Source organism: Aphelocoma coerulescens, chromosome 4 (assembly GCF_041296385.1).
Source record: "Aphelocoma coerulescens isolate FSJ_1873_10779 chromosome 4, UR_Acoe_1.0, whole genome shotgun sequence".
Taxonomy (NCBI): Eukaryota; Metazoa; Chordata; class Aves; order Passeriformes; family Corvidae; genus Aphelocoma; species Aphelocoma coerulescens.
The window spans coordinates 21,395,090-21,418,005 of record NC_091017.1 but is presented as its reverse complement, the minus strand read 5'-3'; the positions used below and the strand labels follow the sequence as shown (position 1 = coordinate 21,418,005).

Sequence of the window (22,916 nt, the reverse complement as noted above, 5' to 3'; positions counted from 1 at the left end):
GGCTGCACTTAGTTTGTCTTCTCACACATTGTCCATAGTAAATGGCAAAATCACATTTGAAAATTCAGTTTAAAGATCACTTAAACCTGAGAGAGAAATCCACCAGGGACCAGACTTTCTCTGCTCCAGCACTCAAGAGAACACTGGCTTCCCTGGCATCTAAGTAGTTGTCTTGCTGAAGGTCCTGTCTCTCAGGACAACAAACCCTGTACCCATCTGCTGTTCTGCCAAGGTAAGGTAGATACCTCCTCTCAGCAGTGCACTGCTCACAAACTGGGCAGCTGAAAACATGCAAGAGGCTGACAAAATGAGAGCAAGAGCAAGTGACTGCAGCATCCGAGCATAGGCCAAGCCTCCTCTGCCTTGCTGCAGGCTGTGTGCTCAAGCAGGCATAGAAAAGCTAGGAGATGGGTATGACATGGAATTAGCACCATGGCCACAAGTGACTGTGAGGACAGTTTTCCACCCTGAAGGAACCTGACAACCAAGGATCTCAGCAAACTCATTTCACAGAGGATAGAACTAGTCCCAGCCCCAGCTGCACTGGATGAGGGCTCAGCACCCAATGCATTGCCTGCCTCAGGAGGCACCTGTGTGAGCAACGCCTGGCACTGGGGCACTTACACTGGCACAGAGGCCAGCTGTCCTTGCCCCAGCCTGGCTGTGAGCTGGCTTGGCTGCCACCTACAGGGTGCTGGAGCTGGACACCTGCTGTCAGCACACTCCTGGAGGGCCCCGGGGCTGTGCCCTCACTGCAAATGGGTGGATGGGCTGCTGACAACAGCTGCTGCCTGCAACCACAAACAGCACCAGGAGCTGGTCTACAACACCCACCTCATTGTTAGAGGGAACAACCACTCCCGCAGCAGGCAGGAATCTGGAAGCAAGTGTCCACTTACCTGAACGTTTGTCTACTTATCCAGTCTTACAGCTCCTCTAACAGAGGCCTCACCTTACTCCTTATCCTTGGACTACCATAAATACGTAACTACTCCTTCTCTATACACTTTAAATTGCCACCACGTGCACATCTGGCAGTTCTGATGTTGCCAGACAAACATTTTGAAGGGAAAGACACCAAGCACTGCCTCTGCAATATCCAGGGCAAAGAGGTTCTCCAGCTACACTGCTCTCCTGTCTCATGGAAACAATAATGTGTTGTACCCACCAGCTCCCACTTAACACCCTTTCCATGCAGGCACCATTGCAAAAGGCAGAGAAAAAGAAGTGTGTCAGGAAAACTGGGAGAGAGAATGATTACCTGCATCTGTAATTCTGCATCTGTCTGTAACATCTTGGTCTTAGCTTGAGCATCGAAGATGAAAGGGTAAGAGCAGAGAGTCACAGCATCCTGCAAGAAAGGCAGGCAAGATTTGTTCCTATCCACAGCTTCCAGAGCACTTCTTTAAAGAAGAATCTTGAGAAACAATTTTCTTACCTGCATGATAGATGGCCTTACTTTCTGTGAAAGAAAAAGAGAAGTATGAAAATCTTTTACTCTTTTGATTTTATGTCATGTGGGTTTTTTTTGGATGGACTAGTCCAAAGGTGACCCAAAGTAAATTTTCCTCCTTTGGGACCAACAACCCATTTTTCTTCCTCTTAAAGAAAAGCATGGGAACTTCCTTCTCAACAAAATGCACAAGTCTAATTCAAAACATGACCAGCAAACACTACTAAGAGGACTGACTGACACAGAAGCCTGTGTTAGTCTGCCACGGGTGAAACGTGCTCTTATGAAGAGTAACAAAAAAACTAGTCCTAAGGCAGAAACCATATGAAACAGGAGAGACCATAAGGCCACAACATGGTGATACAAGAACACCCCTGCAATGCAAATGACTCGTCATTAGCCATATTGACACATGTTTAACTATCCCTTACAAAAACTTAAGTCAGTATTTTATTGTTCTGCTCACTAAAAGCACAAAGCAGCACTATTTAAATGATGGAAAATAGAGGATGGGGACACAGCACACACAGCATTTACAAAGCCCATGAGAAAACACACAAAAGTTATTGCTACAGCCAGGTTTCATTCTTGCAGCATCCCTCAGCAGATGTTTTTTGGTGGTTTTTTTACACTTGGGATTCCTTTCCTTGCTATAATTAAATATTCTCACTGGGTTCCCACACAGCATATTCCAGCCCTCAGTTTAGTTATCTCCTTTCTTACAGATGGGAAAGTGAGACATAAAAGAGGTGAAGGGTCTTACCCAAGATCACCCAGCAGGTTACTGGAAGAGCCAGGAATAGAACCCACATCTCTTGAGGCTTGGTTCAGTCCCCTAGCCAGAACGCCACACTGCCTCCTCTTACAGAGCAACATTTTAACATCACTGGCTACATTATTCACAATACCTGCCTAAACAGCAGAAGTAAAGGGCAAAAATTATAATTTTAGAATACAGGACTTGGCTCCTGAGGTCTTGATTACATTAAAAGGATCCAGCGACTGAATTAATCCCCTTGTGCAAAGACTGAATGAAATTCACATGAATAATCACAGAGACTGTTGCAAGCTTTGGTTCAATATTGTTAGCTCCAACTCTTTTGACAGCCTTTTTTGTTTTTAAGTCAATTTTGCAAAGCCACCAAGTACTCAGATCTGAGAGACTAAACATACAGATGCTCCTATACTGAATATATTACACTCTCATTAAGGATACTGAAAATACAGATCTACAGCCAGAGACACAAACATGGACAGCTATTTCATGACTATACATAAAACCTCTTACCATTCCAGCCTGGTGCAAGAACCACATGAGATAATCCTCCTGAATGTCCACCAAGCTGGAAATCTCAGGGATATAAAACTTATCATATTCCACGTGTTTAACCTTCTGATTCACCTAGTGAAGAGAACAGATAGAAATATTCAGCATATTTTAATATATATTCAGCATTTTTCTTGTAACACACAGGTTTGCTTTCATAAAATCAATTGTAACAACTTGCAACAAAAGGACCCAGAAAGTCTTGCAAAAAACACACAGTCTCTTGTATTTCAGTACAAACCAAGAAGAATCAAGATAAACCTCTTTCTAACTTATTTTAGCCCCCTCTCCTCCTCAACCAGACTACTCAGCAACAACACAGTGAGAGGGGAGACCATTAAGGGACAGGTGTTTGTGATGCAGAAGTGCATGGCCCAGCAGCAGCCTTCTTTAGGGTAACTTTATTTGTAGTGTTTGAGACAGGACTAAACGATCTTCAAGAACCTCAGACTCAGGAAAGCCACTAACATCTTTCCCACGTGGTGTCTTGGTGGACAGTGACACAGCTCACGACTGGCAAAGAGCAGGCAAGACTGAATCATCTCGAGCCAACACATGCCTGGGCTTTCCTCTCACCTTGTGGAGCTTCTCCAGAAGCCTGAGAGCAGCTGTAATGTAGCTGCTGAACAGGACTGGGATCAGCAGTGTCTTCCTTCCACTGAGGAGGTACACCACTGCACCTTTGTAGAGGTCCACGAGCCTGAGGAAGTATCTTGGGCACACTTGAGACCACCAGTTATCTGGAAAGCAGAGGACATCAATATAAACCTTAATCAAAGGCCAGAGTAACCACTAAATAAGGGGTTACAACTGAGAAAAGGGGCATACACCTGAAGACTCTTCCAAAAAACTTCCCTATTCTTGCCCTAGTTGTAGCAACAGGAAAGCAAGGCAGAGTTATCTAAGTATCGCTCCTCCCTTTCCACTCTCATCTAACCACACCAGTCATTACCCAGCCCAAACCCTGATCAGGGTGAGAGCCTGAATTTGAAGTTTTTCAGCCTTCAATTCAAGCCACTGTTTCAAGTATCTGACATTAGATACTGTGATCTTGTGGGCTGTCTCTCAGGAGTGACAAGGAAGGAGTTGCCTGGGCAATTCTCTGTAGCACCACATAATTTTCTAGCAGGTGTCAGAGTGTGTCTCCTGGCACATCTGCACTAAAGGATTTAATCCCCTCTTTAGAGAGGCTGATTTCTTTCTTGAGAAGGACAAGTAACCCTTACTCTCCTCTGAAGGGACCCTGACTATTAGCTTCTTTCCTAGAACCAATCACCTGCAAAGTAGAAGCTGAAGCCCAGGAAACCATCATGTCATGTTAGAAACAAACAATTTATCCTCTCAAGTGTCAACACAACAATAGAGTCTGACAGGCAAAAGTTTGAGAACCCTTTGCATTTCTATATGCTAAAAATCACAGAGGACTACTCCAAGTAGAAGAGGAAACAGACCCAAAGCCTCTTGGAATCATAATAAAAAAATCACTAAGCCTCAAAACAAATTTGCTGGAGTGATTCTTTTGGAGGTCTAAATGCATCACATAGCATTTTACTGATAAATAATACCAGATTTAGTACAAGACAGCCTTAAGAAACAGAGTAAGATAACAAGTACAGTAGTAGCTTAACAAACGTGAGAAACAATCATTAAGCAGTATATGTTCTGTTCAGCTTAAAATAAGCTCACAGGAGAATATATTAGAAATTTAAAGACTCAGAAGTGGGAGAAGAGTTGAAGTGTTCAGCATAGGCACAGACCAACAGGTTCATCTGCCATCTTGCAGAGGACAAAATAATTTGATATTATATTTAGTATCCTTTTGTTTACCCTATAAAGAAAAGATATTCTAAAGTGATCAATAGCTGACCAGATTTAAGAGAGTAGGATCATTTAATTAATCTTCATGATATACAAAAATCTATGTTTCTGTAGAGGAATGCAAATTTATCTGGAACTGAGTCTCTGAATGTGGGTAAATTAGGTAAGGTAAATTAGATTAACCTCCCTAGTAAGTGTTCTTTGAAATGATATTTTACTTCTAAATTAAAACAATTCTTAAGCGACACTTACCAAGCACTTTGCTGGGGTTGGTATCCAGGCGCAGAATAGCCATTGCTAGAGGAAGTGTCAGAGAAATGTAATACTTGGAGTCTTGGAAGGGTGGGAATTCTGGAAGAATCAGATAGATCCTCATTGCCTCAACATCTGGTGGCGAGCTGGACAGCTGAGGAATCAAAAAGCTTTCAAAGCTCTTCAGTATCTAGAGAGAAAACAAAACAAAAAAGACAGCTTATCCTGGGTGATAGAGCACCTACAATGTAGTTGACGTATAAGAGCTGATGAAATGGTAAAACCCTGCTTTAAAAGTCAAACCCAGAGCAAAAAAACCCAAAGCTATAAATATTATAGCTAAAAGTGGCAAGGGAAACATGTATGCTTTTATCCCACAGCTCTGCACTTGTGAAAGAAATTCTCTGATTAGAATAAATTATACAACCATAAAGTACTCAACTCCTGATAGACACATAGTAATTACAAATATACACAGAGTTAATTTCAGCAGACATTCAAGTATTAAATGCCATGAGATAAAACTTGTTTTTAAATAAAAGTCTTGGAGACACATTCTGAGGAGGTCAAAATCAGCCCAGGTCAAAGGAGAAGTACCATTAAGTGTCTGGCTTTTAGATTTGCAGCACAACCCTTCCCCAAAAATGCTGCTGGTACTTGCACACTAGAGAGGGACAAAGCCTTAATTTCCCCTCTGAATACCCAAATCTCAGAAGTGCAATACCTGCTCTAGGAGAATGGAGTGCTGGGAGTTCATCAGCTTCTCAAACAGCACTCTCGTGGAGTTCAGATCAATCCCTGGGATCTTTGGACTGGTTTTAAAATGTTCATCGATTCTTTAAAAAAGAAATCACAGACAGACAGGCATAAGTTTAAGGAAGAGACCCCATTACCTGTGTATTGACATGGCCTGAGAGCAAGCAATAGAGAAATGACCACTAGGGAATTCATAGGACTAGAAACAAAGACTCTCCCTTCTGAATTCCTCCAGGCCTTGGTTAGGGCTGGGATTCTTGCAGAGAAACACTCCATCAAAGTCTTTGGTGTCCCCAGGATTCCTTCACTTAAGAGCGCTGTATTAGACACTCTGAAGGGGAAGACAGCTACTAAAGATGGGATGCATTTGTCAGTTTGACGGTGTGACTGTAACAACGTGAGGAACTAAACACAGCCTGCTGTAGCAGAATGGCTATTTCCATAACAGCTCCGGCTCCAGGCTGGAAATAGCTCCCCAGGGACATGCCATGGTACAGAGCACTCCAGGCTGTGCTCTGCAAAGGTAGTGCTGGCTGTGCTCAGGCACACAGCCACAGAAAAGCTGCTCCTCCATCTAATCCTGTAATCCAAACAGGCCTACACGGCCTTAGGACACTGGAGGGATGCACTGGGGTATTTCTATCAAGAGCACCGTGACATAAGATTTCATGTATAAAGGTACATAGTTAAATATAGCCTCATTTAAGGCTTCAGAATTTATCATTCATTTGGTCAAAGACTTTCCATAGAAGCTAAGTCCTGCACTAGCCAAGACATCACTGAAGTGGAAGAACAACTGCATTTGGCTGATGAAGCCATAAACTCCACTCATTTCCACATTCAAAGGAGACATGAGACTATTTAAAGTGACTCAACAACTTGGATACCTCAACAAGGGTTTTAAACCAACATGACACAACTCTCCTGATGCAATAACGTGTCACAACACTAGAGAAGAAACCACTGGACAAACAGAAAAACACCAAAATAATTAGCAAATTATTTTCTTTTTCAAGTTGCTCTTGAAAACATATTATGCCAAGATTACTCAGAGTAAGTAAGCTTTTCTTCACCTAGTTACAGGTCATTTACTCATCACCAGAAAAATTTCTTCTCCTCCTCCTCATCTTATGCTGTTACCTCCTCAACATTCACAGACAGCCAACACAAGTCTTCCCAACCCACAGCCTTTGACTCAGCTATGTCTTACAACCTTGTCACCACCTATTGTGGGTCACACCCATCTGAAATTCCTCCTTTTACAAGCAGGAGCACAAAACTTTCCACATGTGATGTCAACTAAAAGGAAAGCACTTCCATGCTGCCCCAGAGGTATTTTCAAGAGCAGCCTGTGTGGAAGTATACTTTCACATGCACCAGCTAGCTCAGCTGGGTAAGAGACTATTCAGATACCTAGCATCCCTAATTTCCCTCAATGTCATATTCCTCTCCCTCTCTTTAAAGTTGGTATCTATTTCATAAGGAAGAATAACAATTGTGGCAACTCCAAGAAACCTGTGCCACTTACACTTACTTGTACCATGCACTCTCTTAGACCCTTTTGCCTTCCTTACCCAGCTCTGACCACCACCTCTTTAGGGAACACTCTCTGCCTCCACCTCCTATCTGATCAAAAAAATCAAATCCCACTGCAGAAGTGAGTGAAGCAAAGGGATTCCAGTCTGCATCAAGGGAAAGCCATACTTCTGGAAATTTGCCACTTACTTCTTCTCCAAGAAGCTTCCATTCCAGCAGGCAGCTGAGGACAGTATCTGAACAACATTACTGTTTGCAGCAGGAAGACAAAAGGAAACAGAGATACAGGTTATGAATGGATACCTCAGTAAATCTCTTCATCTATTTTCCCTTCCTTCTATGGGAAACAATGTCAGGATAACCCCTTTAGAGGCACAGAGGGCAAGAAGTTAATTCAGGATCATGTAAGGTCCCTCTTTGAAAGGAGGAATTAGTGCCTCCTTTCCACCTATTCTGCCCTTCTCATGGCAGGCACACTGGGGAAAGAACTTAATCAGTCTGTTCACAAGTTCTTGCTGCTTTTCATGAATTTTAAGCACACAGTGCAGGACAACTTTAAAATCAAGTTCCCACCCACCATCTGCAATGCTGAGGCAGCCTCAAAGTCCTCTGCTTTTGCTCAGAAGCTCTCACCTGGCAGCCTTGTGACTGGGAACTCCTCCCCTTGGACACGACCAAGAACCACACTTGAAAAGGTTGCTAAATTTCAAGTGAAAGCATGGCACGGAAGCCAACAAAATGATTTAAATAGAACTTTCAACAAAAGGCTTGTCCAGTGCCACAATACCTACTTGACAGAATTAGAACTGTTCTTTTCTAAAAGCTTTTGCCTCCAGACATCTATAGTTTCATCATTTATTAAACAGGTGTAACGTGTTTCATTTATGGTCCGGAAATCATCAGCAGGCAAGGAATTCTGTGAGAAGATACAGATTTCAGCAAAGACAAGGCTTGTAAAACAATTCCTTCCTATCCATAATCTCTGTTTTAATAAATAACTGATAGCTTCCTTAGTGTGGTCTCTGAAAAGGTTTGGTTACGAAGTTTTGTGGCATTATTAAGAAGTCCAAAAGGGAAGGTATGAAAAAGCTGAGGGGAAAAAAAGACCCTCAAATACATCTTAAGAAAAATAAAAAAATCAAAGTATCATTTCCTAGATGTACCAAAGCCCTCTTCAATGCTATCATATATAACTACAGGCTTAGTACAGTTATTCTAGACCTATTTCCATGCCTCAAAAGTTTATCCCTTTTATCCCTAAACACTTCTTGAAAAAAAGAAGACAGAAGCAGGAAAACCAATTCAGTGTTCAGCCCTCCATCCAGCACTGCTTGACAAAATCCCAGCGTACGTGGTTGATGGCCCTACACACCAACCATGCAGAAGCCATTGCCACAGGTGGAAAGCAGCCCCTCACTTCCAATCTGCAAAGATTGGACTGCCCTTCCTGCTGATTAAATTGGAATCAGCGTCTTCCCAGTGGCTTTGATGTGCCTCTAAAGAACGGCAACTTTCAGCCACTGAAGTTGTAAATCCCTGTAACAACTGTCAGAGCTGGTAAGGTTTGTAAGGCTGAATGGACTCCAAAGCAACACTTCCATTTCAGAACATTTTAGCAAAAACAAAAGCTGTCTTGTGAATGCTGGGACAGGGGAGAAGACTTGAAAAGATACTTCAGTTGGTTTACCTCGTATTTGGAGCAAAGCACAAATGTTTGGTCTCCTCCAGAGAAGATATGTTTAACAATGTGGTATTTACAGGCATCTGTTGGAGAAAGACACGGTTGTGTGAGAGGCTGATGAATGCAAGTCCCTACTCGTGCTTTCTCCCCTCCCACTTGCACTGCCAGTACAACTACAAGGAGCACCTGGGTCCTTTGAAGGCCCTGCTGAAATCAGCTGGAACTCAAGCACTGTAGCACTTTCATGAGAGGTACACAGGAGGGGAAATTTGTCATTTCTAAACTACAATAGGGGCTTTAAAGAGAGAACAAAGTCTTTGGAACACAGTATTAGTACAATTTCATGAAGTCTCAAGACTGCCAAATGCTGAGCTCTGACATAAAAAGAGAAAGGGAGATGGCACACATTAACAGAGAGAGCAAAAGGTCACCCAGAAATTACCACAGTGCATTTGGGACAACAGGATGGGTTTCTTTTGCTGTTTCCAGAAATTTCACAGAATGATGTTAAGATGTCTTTAGACAGCCATGGGTGAAATGATTTATGTCCATTTGCCATTTCAAATCGAGCACAGTACATACCAGGTTTCCCTGAGAGCTGCCCATTATGAGCTGCCCAGTGACCCTTGACAGGAGAGGGACACTTTACATTGCAAGTGTGCCCTGTTCCCAGTTGGCCTCTTGTTCCACAGCCAAATGCATAGATCATTCCTGAAGAAGGCACAAAGGCTAAAGTGTGATGTCTGTAAGAGATGGGTACAGAGTTTGGACCTTGTTTAACAATAAATTAAAAAAAAAAATAAATAAACCAAGAACAAACAAACAAACCCAACAACCGAACCAAATGCAGCCTAAAACTTATTCTCATTTCTCCTAGGCCAAAAGCTGGTGCCAAACAGCACCTTTATGCAGGCACCAATGCTCAGTTTTTGCCACCTGATGGCACCAGTTTATGGGATGGAGCCCTTCAGGTGGCAGTGACAAAGAGCAGCTTGTGCCAATACGCAGCTGGTATCAGGCTCACAGTATCAGCTTAGTCATTTGCTAAGCCTGTCCATACTGAAAGGCAACAACACAGCACCAGGATTGCTAACTCACTTTTCATTAAAGAGGCTGGAAACTTGTGACCAAAGGGGCTTCTGCTCTAAAGTCTTGCTGAATTATTAAGATGGGAAGGTATCTTTTACAGGTTAGAATGCAGGGTACAACCCCAATTTAAAAACTATCTCATTTAGAGGGCCTTAAAATTCTTACGGAAAGCAAAACTTAAATTCATTTAGCTTTGACACACAGAATGCAGAAGCAGGAGTATTTACCTCTATTTGCATGATTCAGTATCAGCATTAACCTCCACCAAAGAAAGTTTCTGACTGCACGCAGGACTCACCTGCCACAAGCAATCTGGGATACTTCACTGCCCATGAGCTCAAGAACTCTTCGGGGGTTCACCTCATCATTCATGGAATCATGTCCCAGTTGCCCGCAGGAACCTGCACCGAAGGTGAACACCCCTCCACTCTGTTAGCAAATCAAACAGCAGAGTCTCCATTTAGGGACCCATAACCCAGCAGGATCTCTCCGACTCCAGTTTCAGTATGAGCCCAAAGCTTAGGCAGAGATTGATGGGGATTTTCAAAGGATTCAGAAAAGAAACTCGGGTTCTGCTAATGCAGCTTCCAAACAAGCAACCTTGCCTGCCACCCATCAGAAACTAACAGAATTATCTTCAGGTATCTCTACACTAGACAAGCTTCTACAGAACTAGTTTTCTACAATGGTATTTTTCCCACAGGAATCCTGAAGTCAGTTGTTTAATTCATTTTACAGTGGAAAACATTGAGGCTCCAAAACAGGAAGCAACACCTACCAAGTGGCAGAGGCAAGGCAAGAACTGAGCAGCTCTCTTTCAAATCCTAGCCCTGTCCTTTGGCCACTAAATTATACACCACTTGGAGGCAGCAGGTTTGGAACTGAAAACCTCTTGTAAATGCTGTGACTACTAATGTTTAATTTAAACACTCATTCATTTTAGCTTCCATCTTATTCTGATGCACAGTATTACTCTGTTTTCCAACAAAATGCTATTTTCACCCCTTCGGATGTGTGTTTGTTAATTTTTTTTCCCCCCAAAGCTAATTTCTTCAAGTTATTCACCTGAGTTTTGCTATTCATTGCTGTGGATTATTAAAATCTTCATCTTCAAAACCAGCATAGGATCATGTTGGCAGTGAATCTCAGAATAAATAATTAGGCTATATTTTCACTTAGGTCTTTTACTGGGATTGGAAGGAATACAGTAAATCAATTTGTTCTATGATTACCCAGAAAGTACTGTGAAACCATCAGGCAGGTGAGACAGTGGCTAAGGTTCCCAGGTCAGCATCTTTACCTTTGTCAGGACTGCTGTGTGTTCCTCTCCACAGCTGATGTAAACAACCTTCTGAGACCGCAACAGCTTCACGTGACAAGGGGACTCTCGGTCTGCAACGAGGACAAAGGAAATAAAGCAGCAGTTTCATAAACACAAACCTGCATGTCCAAGAAAAGCACTGGCAGTCTGATTTTCAGACGTGGTCTATGAGCACATGGGAAACTTTAACAACTGTGGTGAAAAAAACCCACATGTCCTTGAATGCTTCACTGCCGCTTTTCCCCTCGAATTCTTAAAAGATTTGACTGACTCAAACAAAACTGTCCAGATCAAGAATGCAAATGTTGATTGTCTTGTATAAATTCAATATGCACTTGCTCTTTGGGAGGTATGGTGAGTGCAGCCTAGATACACCCACCCTCAGCTTCATGTTCCATTTCAGACTCCTCAGGGATGACTGCAAATATTTGTTTCCATATTCTGTATTTCCATATAGAACAACCCTGACACGTGGGAGACACTTGTGCAAGACACGTGGTAAACTGAATCCCAATGTGTATTTAAATACTCGGCTTTCCTTCTGTTGTCATCCTTTAAGCAGAAGATCCTCCTACTTGCAAAGGCTAATCACTACCTACCATTAAGTGATGCTTTTCTTTTTTACTCTGCCACTCCAATCATTTAAAGTCTATCTCCCAGGAATGAATACAGTAAAAATAAAAGCTAAGCATTTCAAGGAGCAGTAGGCACCTCAAAACAGTTAGATATTAAGGGGAGCAGCTGCTTATTTCATACCAACAAAAAATCAGGTTCTTACCTATAGAAGTTGCCCATTTCTTAAGATTCTCACCTAAGGATTTGTAGGGTGCTTTTTTACTGGATAGTGAAAGAAACATGGTCACATTTCCGTGAGTATAAAATTGAGAGCATATTTTTGATTTACTTTTTTCTGTATTTTAGCACTCTGATCTTTCTTTTGACAGGAATGACACTTCTCCTCTCTACAGCATAATTGTTAATAACAACAGTGCTGCAGAATAGCCATGTTTGCAGACCTTGCTGCTCATGTTTGACAAGTATAATTCACACTGTCTTAACCATGATTTACTTTCCATAAATACCACATATTTACTACAATGCCAGGCACTGAGAGGGAAGCAGAATATGATCCCTGGCCAGCACCACCCCACAAGCTGATGCCTATTCTGTTCATTTAAGATTAGCCCCGTGTCAAAGTAAGCCTTTCATATGTAAACTGCAGCTTTGTTTTAATTAGAAGCATTTAATTGCCAATCTACATGGAAAGGACGCTGCTGCTCTTCTGTTAGCTCAGATTTACTTTATAGACAGTACAAAGTATCTAGGTGCATGCTAGGTATCACATCTACACTCAGTAACTTGCCTAGATATTTAAAGCTGCTCAGGAATTATGCAGAAAACAATAAAGAGGTTGATTTGAAGCTCCAAAGAAAATCTTCCATTCATTTGTTTTATTCCAAAAAGTTAAAAGAGTGTGTGAACAACAAGCAGAGGAGATCTGGGCTTTTCAGACTAGCACCTGAGAAAACTACCATTGGCCATATATGTCTGGTAAACTGCAACAAATAAACTAGACAACAATTTACAACACTGGGATATGTATTGACATCACTTTGTAGCATATAGATGCTCACCAGTCAAAATCATGTTGGGAAATGAGGAGATGGGTTCAGCCTGCTGCTCTGCAGGGAAAGCCTTTGCTCCAACCAACTTCAAACAAAATATGGACAAAGTATTTTTGAGAAGAGGGAGAAAGAATATGAGCACTTTCTTCGATATTTGCATGTTCACATTCACACTTGAAAGACCATTCTTTTTGACCCTCCTCACTTAATTTAACATCCACAAGGGGATGTTTCTGTTTTTACTAAGTATGAAAAGCCTGTAGAGACAGAGACTCTTTCTCTGCCACGTCATCTCAGGAGGAGTTGCTGAGTTATACACCCGTTCAGTAAAAATACACTCTCAAGCAACAAGAGACACTAGGCCAAAGGAGTCTATCCATCTTTCACCTGGGAGCATAATTTTCATACCTCGTTCATCACTTAGTCCCAGCTGTCCTGAGCTGTTCTTCCCCCAGCCAAACACAGCTCCTGAGAGAGAAAGGGCAAAACTGTGGGCTCCGCCTGCAGCAACCTGAGCCAAAGGGATCCCATCGAGAGACTTGACACGCTGTGGACTGGCTTGGGAGGGACATTCTTTGCCCAAGCCCAGCTGACCATAGCTGTTCTGTCCCCATGTGAAGAACTGGCCATCTGAAACAAGGAAAGAAGAGAGTGGTGAGTGAAGGCTAGACAACAGAAAAGCAAGTTTGCCAAAATTAAAAAGAAATGGTTCTGGAGGCTTCACTCCCACCCAAACCTCATGAAGAAAAGGAAAAAAGCGAAATCAAGAAAGACATTCTTCACTAAAAAAAAGCAAAGCCTGAAGCCATCAGGCAAATAAACACACAAGCAACTGAGTGCAAAATACAAAATATAACTGCTGTAACAAACAGTGCAACAAAAAACAGTCCACATGTTTCACACAAAAGAGTAACAGCCAAGGAAAATTTCAGCACAAAGGAATTAATTACACACATTTTTCTAAATCAAGATGGGAAGCTTTCAAGCGTTCCTGCCATCATTCACCAGTGAAACAGTGGGTGGTCTGTAATGTTTTCTTTCTTCACAGTATTGGCAAAGCTCTTCCTCAATATTCATGGTACCTGATGCATTTTATAGCATCTCATTTGGCCCGAAAGCAGTCAGGACATGGGATGTCCTTGATTTATTATGCAGAAATATGCAGTCTTGGACACTGTGCAAAATAACAGCACAAATTTTGGTAATTAATAACAAATGTTACCATACCTGCTGCCAGAGCCAGGCAATGCCAATTTCCACAGGAAACCTGCAGTATCGTCTGTTGGTTCAATTTCTTTATCAACCTAAAGATGACAACACTATTTTAGAACAAGCATCCACAAATACAGCATCACCTTAGACAAAAATTACTATTTCCACTCAGATAGTTGTTATATACATATACACACAATCTATGGTTCTGAGGAACAGAGTCTTGAAGGCCATACAGATCCATACGTAATAGATGCAAATCTGTGGAGACCTTTAGACACTTGACTAGTAACTCAGCTACATTTCCTGCTATAACACTGAATCCAACCATCTGGAAATGGTGAAAATAGCTGGGTCTTGGTGTCTCTCTCACTATTCTTTTTCAAGCACTGACATTTTTCATGCTGTTATGGGCCTAGCAGTACCAATGAGTTACAGCACCAAAACCTCTTCAGTGCTTTGTACAGAGAATAGCATGTCAAAGGTTCAAGTTATTCCACAAAAATGTTATTTTTAAGATGCCACTATCACATTGCTATGCGAGCCTGTCTCTCTCTGTTTTACCAGAACCACATGCAAGTTAAGGACTGTCTTCCCACAGAGCCCTTCAGCTCAAACATTAATCTTTTGTAACTGAAACTCCTCCTTTAAATACTGTTTCAACAATGACAGCCATCCCAGAGAGATGTCCCAAACTTCTGCCCTGTACTGCATCTGCAGTGGCAGACCAAATGACAGACTGCATCTGTTGTTAACACAGCATGAAACAGGTGTTTTAACACCACGAAGTACAGCATTTCTGGTTTTGAGTCCTCCCTCATGCACCTCCTTTTTCTGTACAAAACACTGTGGCATTTTTCATGGAGGAAGGTAAGCACACTCCAGTTTTCTTTTCCATACCTCAACCATCCCATCCATGTGCAGAAGGTCTGTCCTGCCCAAACCTCCTGAGGACCTGCAGTGCTCAGGGAGCACCAGAACAGCAGTGAAAAGGAGAAGGAATCACCTTCATCCCAGCACGTGAAGGACCCTATTCCCGCCACACTGAGAGAGAGCGACCCTCCCAAGGTGAGCAACCCTTGATGCATCACCTCCAAGGAGCTTCCCTGAGGAAAGCTGACCCTGTTAAATGCATACCTTGGTACTGTCACTGCATCTTCTATAGTGGTGAGCCCCAGCTGTCCATCGCTGCCGGCGCCCCAGGAGAAGAGCTGGCCCTGGTCGCTGAGGGCCACACTGTGCGACTCCCCACAGGCCACATGCACAATGTGCTGCCCAGCCAGCGCCCCAATTTGCTCTGAGGGAAACAGAGGGAAAACATCCCTGGTCACAGCATTCATCTCACAGCGACACCAGGTCCGGGCAAATCTGCACACAAAGCCATTCAGATGAGTGCACTGATCCCCAATTTAGTTTTAAAACACTTCTTACAGGAGAAAAGAGCACCAGGTTTACTAAAAACGTGTCACTGCTGAGCTCTTCTGAAAGCTGGTCTGAAAATCACAGAAGGTAGGCAGGTATACATGCCTCAAGCACAATGACAGACTACACACAGCCAGCCTCAGAGACACAGGAAAACCTATCACGTTATTCAGGAACAGATACCCCACATCTGAGGTTTCCTCACTCAGTTTTGGTTCAGGGATCATCCAACACTGAGACGATCGCAGACCCTGTAAAACATATTTGACCTTCCACAGCTCTCATGTCCAATGAAGATAAGTCATCCACAAAGCTGGATGTCATCCGCAACCCATCCACCACACCTTGATTTATTGCTTGATGTGTGTTACAACATTCTCCATGCTAATCTTGGAACAAGTTTGAACCTATCAACCTATTAGTATCACTGTCAAACACTCCTTAACAAAAGTCCCATATAAAGGAAGCAAAATGAGATGAAGGAATAAAAGACTTTTAAAAAATCATCACTCAAGTCCTCTGGAAGATAACCCACAACTGACTTTTCACCATTAAAACACATTAGGCAACTGAAGCAGGTTTGACAACTACTCTAAAAACATCTACAACCAAATCTTGCTCATTAAACCATTTTTACAAATGGGCATGAAAAAAAGTCTTGTTTTGCAATAAAACATTGGAAATACCACACAAACTGATGGAAATGCCACAAAACTGATGCATGCCAAACAGAGGTGAAGTTGCTTTTCTTTTTCCTTCCTGAACAAATACCAGGTGAATGAAGAAAGATTTTGCCCTGTAAGCTACAAGGCAGTGACCAGTGTTAGTGAAGTCCCACTTGCCTGTGACATGAGAGGAAAGGGTCATTACATGTCATTCTGTGAAAATGATACCTCACTCACATCACAGACATTCAGAAATCATTAACATGCTTAGCACCAAAACATGCTTACCAATTAACCTACGTCTTAAATGAGTGTAAAAGAAAGGTACCCCTAGGAGGGCTTGTCTTCTAAGACTGGGAATGAGAAAATGAGGAGAAAAATCCCTAACGGATGTTATTGAAGAAAAAGGTGACAGCTACTTAAATACGTATTCTAGCTGAGGAAAATGCCACCTGAACAAGTGCTTCATTTCACTCAAAATACTTAATGGCAACAGAAGTGCAGTTTACAAGTAACAAGCACATAAATACCTGGGAGGGATTGAGACCTGCCTGCTATCCAGCCATCCTTTAGCCCTGCCATCCAATGACACCCTTGGTCCTGCAGCTCTTTCCAGCAGCACTAACTTCACCCAGTCCCACTGACAATCCCTTGCAGAGACACAGCCAGGTTTGAGGGCGGTAACTCAATTTAGACACACAGCTTCCCACTTGGGCCCACAAACACCCAACTATAACACTGCTTGGCAGTCTGGTTTATATTAATTTACATATATAAACGAGGGAGCCTATTTTTGTCTGAGAGCTCTAAACAACCAGCAGCTGTAAGGGCTGATCAAGGTCAATGACAAACAGCAGACAAGGTATCTCAGCAGCACATGTGGCTCTGGCCTCTTCCTCTCAGACATCCAGCAAGACAAACATTACCTGCTGCGCTGTGCCCAATGCACCACCGAAGTTCACACCGGTGTGTTTCTGTACCGGGACCTGAAGGCCCAGAACTAAAGCTGCTGCTGCTGCTGGAGAAGACCATGCCACCAAAAGGAGAGAAGGACAAAGCCATCCACTTCTCCAAGGAAAACCCTTTGATTTATGAACCCATCATTTCACCACTTCACCCTTGCTGGAAGGGTGCACTGAGCCTTGGCTGTTACCCAGAGCACCTGAGCTCTTGGAAGTGGTCACAAAGTCACCTGCTTCCAAAGCTGCTCCCTGCACACTGCTGAACACTCCAGGGGACATCATGAGTCCGACAAAACAGCAAATGTGGACAATATGGGATGCTGGGGCACCCATAGCAGAGACTGTTTTGCTACCTGCAGGCATGTAAAACTTCCCTGAGTGTAAAACACTTCCCTGGGAAAGCAGTATTTACCACGGTAAGTCTTATTTGCTGCAGAAGGACTACCAGGAGCTGACCCTGAACCACTGGAGCACCTTGGGGATGTGACAGAAGACTCCAGTGTCCAAAGATTAGCATCAGGAGCGGGAGGAGGCAGGACTGTGACCACAGTAGTACTGCAAATAGAGAAAGAGTGCCCTGAGGTGTGCAACTGTGGCAAGGACTTCACACACTGGGACACAGAGAGGACATCCAACAGGGTTAGAAATCCCGGGTTGTTTCAGTCCCCACTGGCTCCATCTCAAGTTTAATTTGGCAACACAAATGTGACCTTGCTCTACGTGCCATCCCAAGAGACTAATAAATACCAACTTGTTTTGAAAGGCTGCCCTGTGTCACTGAAAGCCTTCAGTGACTGCACTGCTCACCAGTGGAACAGTGTACAGTCTCACCTGGACCCGCTGGATAACCACAGACAGAAAAAAACCCATGCCTGTCTTGGAGCTGAAGCTCTTTGCCTTTAGCAAGGTGCATGTATGGTCCACCTCACCACCATACATTCCTAACACCCTGTCATTAGCAGCTTGCCTGAAAAGTCATGAAGAAATGTAAATGCCAAACAGCTTAAGTTTTACACACTCTAATTAATTTCTTTCCAGAGATAGAAAAAAGCCATCCTTCCCCTGGGATCACAGGCTGCCCAGTCAGTCCAAAAAGGGTCCCAGTTCATTGTCAGGCTTGCCAAGTCACTGAATGTACCACCTCCCAGCTTACAAAAACATATATCAAAAACATCTGACAACTACTTCTTTGTTGACCTCACATCCCTTCCTCACATCAAAATATTAGATGTTTTAGTGGTTGGTATACATTTGTTTTAACTTCCAAAGCATCACACCACCATTATTCACTCCTTAGAAAAGATGTACCACTGCGCTGAGATGAAGGGTACAAAAGGTGAAGTTTATACTTAGTATTGTGTCTTGTGTAATTGATGAATAAAACCAGTCAAGTGGAGCTTAACAGGCACAATTATCTACAAAGCTAAGCACAACAAAACCCTGAAAACAGCAGGGAAGGGCTGAAGCAGTTATGCAATACAATGTTTCAACACCTCATAAAACTGTCAAAAAACAAACAAAAACTCAAAAGTTCCAAGAAGTTGACACAATCTTTTCTTCCTGAAGCTGCCAATCTTTTCTTCCTGAAGCTGCCAGCTGTCTCAAAACAGCACCAATGCTTAGAAGTGGTTTATCAGTTTTTCATATCTGGTGGAGTTCCAACTTTGATTTCTCTCTTCTCTCCACTTTAACCCATGGATCTCAACACAAACAGGCATATCAAGGTTTGATTTTTTTTGTTTTAACCCTGTTAGATCTTAAATACACTGGAGCAAAGAATGAGGAAAAATGTCTTCAGGATAGCCCATCTGTGAATGGTGACAGGCCTGCTTCCCAGGAATGCTCTTGTGTTTTCTTGGTTTGCAAGGACACTCCAGTAAAAGTTGAGGATAAGTGGTGTATGTTTCTACAACTCAACTTTCTGACAATCAGTGCATTTAGCTTGAAGGTTTGGGAATAGCAGTAAAGCTGGGCCAAGAATGAAAACCCCTGACAAGCCATCAGCCCTGACACCATAAATAGGGAGCTTCCCTATTTATAAAACAGGGCCTATGCTTTGCCCCTACATCTTTGGAAAGCTATACAGGATCTTCAGTCTCTGCAACTGCTAGAAGCTCAAAGCACTCACTTATACTGCTCTAATTAGAATGAACAGACAATGATTGATTAATTAGCTTTCCTTCTTCTAGTAATTTTATCAGAGAGCTGGTACACCCTTTCTATGTATAGTTTCCAGCTGCTCACAAGACAGGCTTTTGCTAGAGGATGTGGCAAAATCCACAGCCATATGCGTACCAGGATGTACAGGAACAGCACCAGATGGCTTCTACTGCCTGGAAACTACAGAGAAACCATCAGTCCTGAGGTTACACCTTCAGTGGCAAAATCTGCATTTCTGGTCAGAAGAAGCTGTGTCTTGGAAGAGTTTCAAGTGATTTCAGTCTGCTTGGACACCTGGCCAAAACTCTTCATTGCCTCCCAAGCTTGACAATAAGCAACTCAGAGCATTTGCTCATCTCGGTTGTTGCTGCCTGCAAGGAAAGTGCTCACAGATTCTCAAATATAGGTGTCTTACTAGCTTGCCCAGATAAGAGATGGTGATAGAAACACAGGGAAGAGAGAAACAGGTGAGGTAAGGTAAGGTAAGAAATTCCTCTGGGTTAAATGCTAGCAGCTTGCAAGTCTGAGGACAGATGAGCCAATTTCGTTGCCTTGCCATGCTTGCTAATATAGTCCACATCCACATCGATGATGCGAGAGCACTGTACAACCCACATCTAAAAATGAGACGTGTGAGATACAATGTTTCAATGCACAAGGCAGCTGAATATTTAATCAGACGCCAACAGCGACCTAAATTTCACCTGTATAATCCTTCTATCCTCTGAGTACTGAAAAGCATTAATTCTTACAGGAAAGCAGCAGAGTTCTCTCCTTTTGGAGATGAATTGCACCAACACATTAAACCATCTAGCAAGGGGAGACTAACAGCATTAGCACCTAGGGAAGCCTGATTCAACAGCCAAAAAACTCCATGAAAATCTGGTACTGCCCTCAACAAGCACAAGAAAATCAGAAAAACACTATGGCCCAAATCTATCAGTCACCACCATTTTATTAAGGCACTGTACAAAAAGCAAGTAAGCAGCAGTGGATCTAACAAATGCCCTGACAAGATTTTTATGCATTAAGTAGTAAACTTCAGCTGACTGCTGATTCCCCAGTCTCCAGTGGCACACCCCAGAGATGTTTTTGCATATGGATATCCTGGCTCTACTTCTAGGCTGTGATGAGGTTCATGATTTCAGTCCTATTGAAGTCAGCCAACTATTAAAACATGTCTGAGTGTTTTAATGAAACTGGAAAAAGAGAAAACCAAAGTGCAACAATCAAAATGCTTGCAACTGAAAGTGCACTAAGACAGAAGTATGCCCAAGATATCTCCCTGCCCTTATGAAGATTTATCCTTTTCTTTTTTTGTCAGAATAACTTCAGTGTCTTAGCTATTCAATGCTTTTAACAGCATTACCAGTAAAATACCAGCATTTAACCAGTAGCAGCACAAGTACAGTCACCAACTCTTGCAGAAAACATCATCCCCAGCGGAAGTGTGATTCTGCCACTTGAAAACTGGTAACTGGGGAGGGGGAAAGTATGCTGTTTGCCAAGGCCTTTTTGCCCCTTCCTCTCTCCCTTAAAGCTCCCAAGAAGGACCCTCTGATTTCCCTCTGCCCACTTTCAACTCTGACCACCTAGGCATCCCACACTCCTGGCTGTCACAGGCAACATCTGGAGTCATGGACCAGGATGAAGAAATCAGACTCTATAAACCACTTAAACTAAATACAGACTTTGCAAAGCTTTCATCTGCTTTTTGAAAACATAATCTAATCTAACCCAGTCAGCTAAAACTGCTCCTGTGGCTTCACTCACACCACCTCTGCAGGCTGTGGTTTGTCAGCAGTAAAACCAGAGGAAGGCACACAGGGAGGAGGCCAGGGATGCTGGACAGTTTCAAGAACACACCTTGGTGACTCTACAGGCTCTGGCACGGCCAGGCAGATGAGACACACAACACGTAGACAGCTGGAACTGCCCTGCCTGACACCAGCTCCACAATTTCACCTTCCTGTTCCTCACAGAACGTCTCTGTGAAGGTATTACATGCTTGTTGCATCTTGTGCTCAGATTACGTGACACTGCTGCACACAAGGGTGTGAGAAACACCGTGCTCTGCACCTGCACAGCACCAGGAGCAAACCCTGTGGGGAGACCATATCCCCCCTGTATGACAGCTACCCTCGCTTTCTGCCTGCTGCTCTCCCCCACGTATGGCTGCACACCTTATGCTAAACCTCTAATGGCACGGGGCAAAAACTTTGAAGCATGGAGCAAGCAATGCTAACATCAAACTGTAGCCTCCAACTTTCAACAGCTTAAGTTTACTATATCCATTGAGGAGTCTGGATCTTACAAATCCAGTTTGCAAATCTTGAGGTCTTCCTTTCCTGAACTTCGTGAACAGTGCTATGCTTGCAGCAGAAAGCAGAGCAGGATAAAGAGAAGCCTAATCAGAGAGACTGACAACAGCAGCAGTGCTGAAGCTGATAAGACTGATAATTTGGTTAAAAAGAATGAAATGTAATCAGAGAGTAGACTCATTGAATGAAAAATAAGTGTGGGGGGAAGACAGTAAAGGACAGAAGACAGACCAAAACAGGTGACAGTCCCCCAGAACACTGTTGATCACAGTGGTGGGAACAGTCCATAGGTCAAGGCCGAGAGGTCCCAAGTAACAGAAGATTCTGCAGTCCCCTTTCATCCAGAGACACTAGTGACTCTTATCAAGATGATGGTTTACCTGCACAACACATATGGTACTGCTCATTCATTTATTTAGCATGGCTACTTACAGTCTTAAATCTGAGAGAGGCTGGCTCAGTTATTAACACTGCCTTCACCTTATAAAGCTGTTTCTGGTCATGTCAAGGCAGGAGTGCAAGGGCAAAAAGTGAGAGGCCACCGTGACATCCCAGGGTGTCACTTCACATATGCTTTGCCAGCTACTCCCCCTCACAGCTGTGAGCAGACACCTACCCCAAGAAAGCAAAGCCCTTCCTCAGACAGAGGCATAGAAAGCCTTCCCCACTTCGCTGCCTTTTGTCTCGAGGACGGAGCCTCTCTGAGGAGCTATAGATGCAGACTGGCATGGGCACAGACAGCTGGAGCAGGCTCTTGGAAAGGGCTGCTCAGGCACAGAGGGCTTCAGTCTGGCAAGCATCAGCTGGCAGAGGGAAGAATCCACCTTCAGACCCTGGAGGTAAACTAGTAAGGATAGTTCTTTCTAAGAAATAAAACACCATAAGTTGCGACAGAAACACAGGGAAAACATGTTCAGAATACCCAGAGAGAGCCTGTTTTCCTCTTCAGGCTATGGCAGAGAGCTGTAAAGGTGGTCATTCAGCCAGGCTTGCTGGCCACTGGCAGGCAGCACAAAAGCTGTGGCTGGTCCATGACTACTGAGAAACCCCCAAGGTCCACCATGTACACCTCAGCAAATCCCACAGCTCCAAAGCAGCAAGTCCAAGGTGGGCAGGATGCACTAAAGCTTGGCATGACATACTGAGAATGGACACCAGAAGCATAGGGGGAATTAGGGAAATGGGTGCACAGATGCTGGATTTGACGGGCTGGTACTATGCACTGCAAAGCTGTGACACTTGAGAATCTCACTTGTGGCAGCCCCAGGCTTTGATTAAGTAATACGATTTTCAGAAGCACTTGGTTTGCTCCTCAC

The 22,916-nt window shown here is 43.3% G+C and overlaps 1 protein-coding gene across 6 annotated transcripts in view; it reads right to left on the bottom strand.

The window, feature by feature from the left end:
• HERC3 (HECT and RLD domain containing E3 ubiquitin protein ligase 3) overlaps positions 1 to 22,916 on the bottom strand; it is a 45,097-nt gene that overhangs the window by 10,536 nt on the left and 11,645 nt on the right. For 4 of the 6 annotated variants that reach the window (XM_069013032.1, XM_069013029.1, XM_069013030.1 and 1 more), the window contains 15 exons: positions 15,208 to 15,367; positions 14,086 to 14,162; positions 13,267 to 13,488; positions 11,213 to 11,304; positions 10,211 to 10,341; positions 9,406 to 9,566; positions 8,830 to 8,906; positions 7,934 to 8,058; positions 7,332 to 7,391; positions 5,575 to 5,686; positions 4,851 to 5,040; positions 3,357 to 3,520; positions 2,742 to 2,855; positions 1,439 to 1,462; positions 1,262 to 1,351 (listed from right to left, as the gene is read on the bottom strand). In XM_069013032.1, coding sequence (XP_068869133.1) covers positions 1,262 to 1,351; positions 1,439 to 1,462; positions 2,742 to 2,855; positions 3,357 to 3,520; positions 4,851 to 5,040; positions 5,575 to 5,686; positions 7,332 to 7,391; positions 7,934 to 8,058; positions 8,830 to 8,906; positions 9,406 to 9,566; positions 10,211 to 10,341; positions 11,213 to 11,304; positions 13,267 to 13,488; positions 14,086 to 14,162; positions 15,208 to 15,367 — 1,799 coding nt within the window. Of the gene's footprint in view, positions 1 to 1,261; positions 1,352 to 1,438; positions 1,463 to 2,216; positions 2,366 to 2,741; positions 2,856 to 3,356; positions 3,521 to 4,850; positions 5,041 to 5,574; positions 5,687 to 7,331; positions 7,392 to 7,933; positions 8,059 to 8,829; positions 8,907 to 9,405; positions 9,567 to 10,210; positions 10,342 to 11,212; positions 11,305 to 13,266; positions 13,489 to 14,085; positions 14,163 to 15,207; positions 15,368 to 22,916 lie in introns of those variants that run through there. The other 2 variants (XM_069013033.1, XR_011150527.1) reach the window with 2 other exon arrangements.